General features: G+C 50.9%; 1 protein-coding gene and 1 long non-coding RNA gene across 2 annotated transcripts; one reads left to right on the plus strand and one right to left on the minus strand.

Moving 5' to 3' along the window:
- The first annotated feature begins 428 nt into the window (after positions 1–428).
- Positions 429–3,619, plus strand: LOC147962909 (uncharacterized). Its single transcript, XR_015609072.1, has 3 exons — positions 429–823; positions 1,967–2,041; positions 3,361–3,619. It is a non-coding gene; the product is annotated as an uncharacterized LOC147962909 (long non-coding RNA).
- Positions 3,620–4,165: 546 nt separating this feature from the next.
- On the minus strand, positions 4,166–4,899 carry LOC147962910 (uncharacterized). The gene has a single exon (XM_087528948.1). It carries the CDS (start codon positions 4,676–4,678, stop codon positions 4,166–4,168), a length of 513 nt encoding a protein of 170 aa, XP_087385074.1. The 5' UTR covers positions 4,679–4,899.
- Positions 4,900–8,470: the final 3,571 nt, after the last annotated feature.

Below are 8,470 nucleotides of genomic sequence, written 5' to 3' on the forward strand. Positions count from 1 at the left end.
ACTGGCAAATTAAAATGTTCGATGGGTTGAAAATATTCACTAAGTAATTAACATGCATAAACAAACATGTAATGGATTTTTAATTGCCCCGAGAAATATTTCAAGTGGCCAAGAAGCACTTATTATGCCTATTTTAATATAAACTTAGTTTCAAACATTTCTAGTTAACCTCAAACTTTTTGGGCAGCACCAAAATATCGGGAGTAAATTATGTGAGAAGTTTCAACTTTAACTAAAATCTTTTAGTGCAAAAAATTAATACAAAATAGGGGATAAATAAACTAACAAAAAGGGAAGAGAGAAGTAACGGATAGGCAAAGTGCTACTGTGCACTTTGGCCCAACTACTATAGTTAACAGCCAAGCCCAGCACAGGCCTTTCCCCTTCCCTGTACAGAGAAGGAGGCAGAGACATGTGCGTGGCGCACATCCGCCCCATCATGGTCGTCGGTGCCGCTGCTGTCGATCATCCCACGGTCGAGGGGACACATAAGAGCAAGCCCCGAGTCCCCCCCTCTCTCCCCTAGTGACCCTAGCCCTTGTTCCTCCCTTCCTCTCACTCACGTTCGTCAGTTCGAGGCTTCCCGACCCCGCCGTGGCCTTGTCGTCATCGATCCCGCGGCCACCGAGCCTCCCACACCTCCTACTGGTGCCCACCGGCTTCCCCGTCGTCGACTACGTCAACTACGGGCACTCGTTCGACTGGAACCGCGATGAATCCTCGCCATCTGGTCGTCTTCCCGGTCACGGCCGCCGCCGTTCATCGTCGGATTCGCCGCCTCCCGAGCTCCGCCGACCTCCCTACCTCGTCCACGAGCACCAGGGTGAGCCCCTCGACCGATTCCTGCGCTTATCCCTTCGACCCGTATCGTTTTACCGTCGCCCCCGTGCTCGTCCGTGTTTGCCATAGCCGAAGCTCTGCTCCCAGCGCGCTCATCGTCCGTGGCCGCGCTCCCGCACCTCCCGGCCGCCCCATTCGCGCCCCCACCACTCCTGGCTGCGCCCCCTGCTGCCCCTTCTGCTGCTGCCATATGCTGCTGCCTGCTGAACTGCTGCTGTCGCCTGCCTTCTCCCTCCCCGCCGCAAGGCCCCGCCGCCGTTTGCCGCGCCCGTCCCCTGCGCCCGCGTGCGCCACCCAGCTGCCCCACCACCGCGCTCGCCACTTGCGCTTTGGCCGCGACCCGCTCCCCTCCTCTGCTCGCTGGCCGGCTTCCTCGCCGCGGCCGGCGCCCTGCCCTGACCGCGCCGCAGCCACGAACCCCGCTGGCGCTGGCTGTCGCCCCTGTTCGGGTGCGCGGGCGCCCGCACCCTATAGCGCCCGCCCGGTGGTTCGGGGCCACTGCCCAGGGGCCCCACGCCCCTGTCATCCAATAAAAAAAGAGATTAAAAAATAATTATAAATTAATTAGTTAATTTAAAAGTTAATTAACTTAATTAACTAATTTTTTAATCTATAGTTAGTTAGGTGAGTCTATGACAGGGGCCCCGCGCCCCTATTGACCAGTCAAACGTTGACTGGTCAACTGGGTCCCCTGGCCCACTTGTCATCCTCTGTGTGCACTTTTGTGTACACAGAGCTGGGTACCCGTAGCAATTTGTTGTTTATTTTTGATTTTAAATAAATTTAGAAATTGTTTAAATCTTTAAAAATTAATATAAAATAATTCGTAACTCGGATGAAAAAACTTTGTACATGAAAGTTGCTCAGAACAACGAGACGAATCCGGATACGCAGCCCGTTCATCCGCCACACACCCCTAACATATCCAACACGCAACATTCCTCCTCCGGTTCATCTGTCCGAAAACGCGAAACATCGGGAATATTTTCCCGGATGCTTTCCCCCTTCACCGGTACTACCTCGTACCGCGTTAGGGCACCCCTAACACCGATACTTGTCATGTCATGCATCGCTATGCATCTGTTTGCTTAATATTTATTGTTTCTTCCCCCTCTTCTCTCACTAGACACCGAGACCGACGCCGCTGCTACCCAGTACGACTACGGTGTTGACGACCCCTCTCTCTTGCCAGAGCAACCAGGCAAGCCCCCCTTTGATCACCAGATATCACCTACTCTTCTCTATACTGCTTGCATTAGAGTAGTGTAGCATGATATTGCTTTCCGTTAATCCTATCCTGATGCATAGCCTGTCATTGTTGCTACAATTATTGATACCTTACCTGCAATCCTAAATGCTTAGTATAGGATGCTAGTTTATCATCAGTGGCCATACATTCTTGTCCGTCTGCCATGCTATACTATCGGGCCGTGATCACTCGGGAGTTGATCACGAGTATATACCTATACTTTATACATGATACATGTGATGACTAAAGTCGGGTTGGCTCGAGGAGTACTCGCGAGTGATTCACGGATTGGGGGCTGAAAGGACCTTTGTCCCGACGGCCCTCTGGGTGGATCCTTGTGGCGGAGCGACAGGGCAGGTTGAGACCACCTAGGAGAGAGGTGGGCCTGGCGCTGGTCAGCGTTTGCGGTGTCTTCAAGATAACACGTTTAACGAGATCTTGGTATTTGATCTGAGTCTGGCTACTGGCCTATACACACTAACCATCTACGCGGGGACAGTTATGGGCACTCGACGTCGTGGTATCAGCCGAAGCCTTCGTGACGTCAGCGACTGAGCGGCGCGCGCCGGGTTGGACCGCGTAATGCAACTTCCTTTGTAATGGAGGTTGCTAGGTCTGCTCACCGGCCGCGTTCGCAACGTGCAGGGTGCAAAGGGCGATGGGCCCAGACCCCTGCGCCATAGGATTTAGACCGGCGTGCTGACCTCTCTGTTGTGCGTAGGTAGGGCTGCGACGGGTTGATCTTCCGAGGCCGGGCATGACCCAGGAAAGTGTGTCCGGCCAAATGGGATCGAGCGGGTTGGTTATGTGGTGCACACCTGCAGGGAAGTTAATCTATTCGAATAGCCGTGTCCCTCGGTAAAAGGACGACCCGGAGTTGTACCTTGACCTTATGACAATTAGAATCGGATACTTAATAAAACACACCTTTCCAAGTGCCAGATACAACCGGTGGTCGCTCTCTCACAGGGCGACGAGGGGAGGATCATCAATTAGGATTATGCTACACGATGCTACTTGGTGAACTTACCATCTACTCTCTTCTCCTGCTGCAAGATGGAGGTTACCAGAAGCGTAGTCTTCGATAGGACTAGCTATCCCCCTCTTATTCCGGCATTCTGCAGTTCAGTCCACATATGATACCCCTTTTTTCATTTGATACCAATGCATACATATGTAGTGTAGCTCCTTGCTTGCGAGTACTTTGGATGAGTACTCACGGTTGCTTTGCTCCCCCTTTTCCCCCTTATGTACCCGGTTGTTGCGACCAGATGATGGAGTCCAGGAGCCAGAGGATTCCGAGGATGATTCTACGTGGAGTTCGACTTCGAGGAGTAGTTAGGAGGTCCCAGGCAGGAGACCTTGCCTTTTCGATCGTTCCTACTTTTGTGCTACCCTTCTTAAGGCAAACTTGTTTAACTTATGTCTGTACTCAGATATTGTTGCTTCCGCTGACTCTTGTGCCTTCGAGCATTTGTATTCGAGCCTTCGAGGCCCCTGGCTTGTAATATAAAGTTTGTATTATTTTAATTTGTGTCTAAAGTTGTGTTGTGATATCTTCCCGTAAGTTCCTGATCTTGATCATACACATTTACATGCATGATTAGTGTACGATCAAATCGGGCACGTCACATACATCCGTTTCCTTTCTTCAACACGAACTGTAGGTACAGGCCAACCATCAAACAGTCTATGGAGTTTATAGCCGGGCTGATGCTCGTACACCCGCAACCCACTCCGCCTTGCTGAATGCGCGCGCTATCCACATGCCCACGATGTGCTCACGCGCGCGACGCGGCCATACAACAGATCACACGACCTGATGACTAACGGCCTAGCTTGTCTACCGTGGCCACTACGCTACACACACATGCGCACACACGCACACTACACACGCCACGCTGCTGCGTCCCGCACGTCCCACTCGTCCTGCGCATCACCGACACGCCCAACGAACCCGACGAGGCCGACGGCACTAGTGTGTCCCGCACATCCCGCGCGAACCCGACGCGACCGACGCGCCCGACCACACCACACGCCATGGCTTATTCGAACACACATCCTCTAAACCACGGCCTAGAGGAATCCGTCGTTGACGACGTTGGCGCCGGCCAAGAGAGCCTGCTCCGCCGTCGGTCCTTTCCGCAGCTGCGGGCACTCGCGCCGGAAGTGCCCGTGCTCCCCGCACTTGTAGCAGCGCCAGCGCCTTTTGCCGCCGCTCCCCGACGCCACGCTGCGCCCGTCGTCGTCGTCCTGAACACCGCCATGTCGACGCTCCCGCTCTGCCCACTGCGCCGCCGTCATGAGCAACTGCTCACCCCCGCGCTCGCCGCCGTCTTGTCCACGGCTCCGAACCTGCTCGTCGAACGCACGCAGCCGCCCGAGCGCTTCGTCGAACGCCATCGTCGTCACGTCGTGGAACTGCTCGATGCCGGCGACGACGGGGAAGAGGCGATCTGGCACCGTATGCAGCAACTTCTTGACAAGTGCTGCGTCGCCCAGCGTCTCCCCGAGGTTGGCATACCTCGCCGCCATCACCGCGAGCCTCCCGCCGTACACGTCGAGCTCCTCGCCGTCCGCCATCTTCATCCGGTCGAATTCGTCGCGCAGCGTCCCCAGCCTCGCCGCGCGGACCCGATCGGCGCCGACGAACCTCACCTTCAGGGAGTCCCATACCTCCCTGGCAGTGAGCTTCGTCGACACCTACAGCAGCACATCCTCCGGCAACGCCCCGAGGAGCAACACGCGCGCCATCTTGTCCTTCTTGGCGTTCACCGCCGCGTCGCCCGGCGCCACCGCCTCCCATATATACGGTGTGGATGTCGAGGATCGCCTGCGCCTTGATGGCCCAGACCGTGTAGTTGTCCGCGGTCAGCATCGGCATCGCCATCGTCGCCGATCCACCCACGCCGCCGCCGTGTGGGACGAGCGCCATGATCGTCGGTGATCATCCGAACCAAAGCTCTGATACCAATTGTTGGAACCGCTCTTTCATACGGATGGATAGAGATAGAAGAAAGAGCGAAATACAATGAAGTCTTTCCGACGACGAAGGCCCCGGCTGCATGTACAACCGTTTCCTTTCTTCAGCACGAACTGTGGGTACAGGCCAACAACCATCAAACAGTCTACGGAGTTTATAGCCGGGCAGATGCTCGTACACCCGCAACCCACTCCGCCTTGCTGCATGCGCGCGCTATCCGCATGCCCACGATGTGCTCACGCGCACGACGCGGCCATACAACAGATCACACGACCTGATGACTAACGGCCTAACTTGTCTACCGTGGCCACTACGCTACACACACATGCGCACACACGCACACTACACACGCCACGCTGCTGCGTCCTGCATGTCCCACTCGTCCCGCGCGTCACCGACACGTCCGACGAACCCGACGAGGCCGACGACATCAGTGTGTCCCGCACATCCTGCGCGAACCCGACGCGCCCCATGAGTCCAACCACACCACACGCCGTGGCTTATTCCAACAACTAGTAGGCATCTTTGGCGCTTGGCCAAAGAGCTTACTATTGAGTAATGTTCAGCTGATTAATCTGGGAAGAGCGATGGATCGAGGCATTATATAAGAGAACTGAAGGAAGTATTCATGGACCACGTGCGCTCACTGCTGCAATTAATTTGCTGATGTATGGATCGAATATCACCAATACACCCACCCTCGAACAATTACTTGGCCATCGACCCTATTGAATCCTCTACGGCAGTGTGCCTATCTATTTTTTATTGCAAAAAATCATATTTATTCTAAAAGTTCACTGGAAATACGAAGCATCACTAGTAGGAAAAGATCTAATGTTCAGCTCATTAATCCCGGTTTGTAAATGAACCAGCACTAATGTGACGATTAGTCCCGGTTCCAACGGCTAGGCGGGTGGCGCTCATTAGTCCCGATTCGTGTCGAACCTCTAGTACCGGTTCATGCCACAAACCGGGACTAGAGAGGTGGTGGTAGGCTGGTGTCAGGCCAGGGCCCCACCAACACCTTTAGTTTCGGTTCGTGGCATGAATCGGTACTAGTGCACCTTTAGTCCCGGTTCGTATAACCAACCGGGACTAAAGATCATCCTATATAAACCCTTCGTCGAGCCCGAGCTCTCTGTTCTTCTCATTTCCTCTCCCCTCTGTTTTCTTCCTCTCCTCTTGAGTTCATCCTCCATTTTTGCCAAAATTTGTCAAGATTTGAAGGCACCACATCCATCCAAGTGATAAAAAACGTTAGCAACTTTGTCCTTTCATCTCTCATTGCTAGATTACCTCTTGGAATGCTCTATATATAAGTATAGTGATTTGTGGGTTTTAGTTTTGGAGGAATTATATGTGGTAGTTTATTTTATTTATAAGCAATTTGAGCTTAAAATAACTCTTAGTTTGCATATGAATGTGTGGTTTACTTACTGCCTTCCCGTCTCCGTCCTAAACACCGTCGATCGCCCACACTGTCCCATCGTTGGCACCACCTTGTGGTGACCCTCTTTTTCTTATCTTTTTCATATAAAAAAAATCATGTTTGTATGATTTAGATATATAGTTACTTGTATAATTTTCTTACTCGTACGTTGTTTGTTATACATAGTGCCATGGTTTTGATATTCGTCCCCATCGGCCCTCGTCCGGTTTATGATTTGGATGTGGTATATTCTCTTTTATAAATATTGATTGCATTTCGTTTTTATGACAAATTATGGCCATCAAGTTGACATAGATATTTTATCTAGGAGGTATGTGAACCGGAAATTGCAACCGACGCTATTGTCGAGAGGTTAAATTTAGTTAAAAAAGAAAACGAGTGTTTGAAAGAAAAATTGAAAAGAATTGAGGAGGACAAGATGGAATGGAGTTGCATGTTGCCGATGTCGTCGATGATCACAAGACCAAGATGGAGAAAATGCGCTTGAAGATTAGAAAGATTAGAAAATATGCCATTGATAGTGAGGCTTGGTATCATTATGTTGTTGTATCAATTGTTACCTTAGTTGCGATCTTGATCACATTTGTTGTTGCATTTAAATGCTTTAGCTAGAGAGTTTGGATGTTGTTTTATGAGAATAAGTGTGTATGAACTTTATGTATGAACTTGTATTAATTTGGTTTTTTCGGTGCTGTGTAATGAAGATGAGCTGGCAATGGATGTACGATGACCGATGCTCTCCGTAGTTCGTTAATGACGTGCATACTTTTCTGCTTGCTGCTGAGGCAAACAAGTGGGAGGATGGTTTTATGTGTTGTTCATGTGCTGACTGTAAGAATGATCACAATTACTCTAACTCAAGAACCATTCACTGGCACCTGATTGAGTCCGGTTTCATGCCCCACTATAATGTTTGGACCAAGCACGGAGAAAGAGGAGTTATGATGGAAGAAAATGAAGAAGAAGAGGACGACGACAACTATCCTAGCGATGGGTTCCCTGAATACGATGGTACAACAATGGAGGAAGAAGCTGAGCCGACAATGCGGGAAGAAGCTGAAGAAGAGGCATCGGATGAGCCCACTGATGATCTAGGTCAGGCCATTGCCGATGCAAAAAGAAACTGCGCAAGTGAAAAGGAGAGGTTGAAGTTGCAGCGCATGTTAGAGGATCACAAAAAATCGTTGTACCCAAATTGCGAAGCTAACAAAAAAAGTTGGGCACCATAATGGAAAGCGGAGAATGGTGTATATGACAAGGGATTTAGAAAGTTGTTGATAATGTTAAAGAAGATGCTTCCGAAGGACAACGAATTGCCCGAGATTATGTGCGAAGCAAAGAAGGTTGTCTGCCCTCTAGGATTAGAGGTGAAGAAGATACATGCATGCCCTAATGACTGCATCCTCTACTGCGATGACTACGAGGATTTGCACGCATGCCCAGTATGCAGCGCCCCAGGAAGAAGATTCCTGCCAAGGGGATGCCACGGTTGAAACGCTTATTCCAAAAAAGGGCATGCCAAGTTGATGCGATGGCACAAAAAAGACCGTAAGAAAGACAGGAAGTTGAGAGTACCCGCTGACGGGTCACAGTGGAGAAAAATCGAGAGGAAGTGGAAGGACCTTGCATATGACGGAAGGAACGTATGGTTTGGTCTAAGCGCAGATGGCATTAATTCTTTTGGGGATTAGAGCAGTAATTATAGCATCTGGCCTGTGACTCTATGTACGTATAACCTTCCGCCTTGGTTGTGCATGAAGCAGAAGTACATTATGATGCTAGTGCTCATCCAAGGCCCTAAGCAATCCGGCAACTCCATTGATGTGTACCTAAGGCCATTAGTTGAAGAACACTTACAGCTATGGAATGGAAAACGTGTGCATGCGTGGGATGAGCTTGATCAGGAAGAATTTGACCTACATGAATTGCTGTGTGTGACCATCAATGA

Source organism: Triticum urartu, chromosome 6A, assembly GCF_056163025.1.
Source record: "Triticum urartu cultivar PI428250 chromosome 6A, HENAU_Tu73, whole genome shotgun sequence".
Classification (NCBI taxonomy): Eukaryota; Viridiplantae; Streptophyta; class Magnoliopsida; order Poales; family Poaceae; genus Triticum; species Triticum urartu.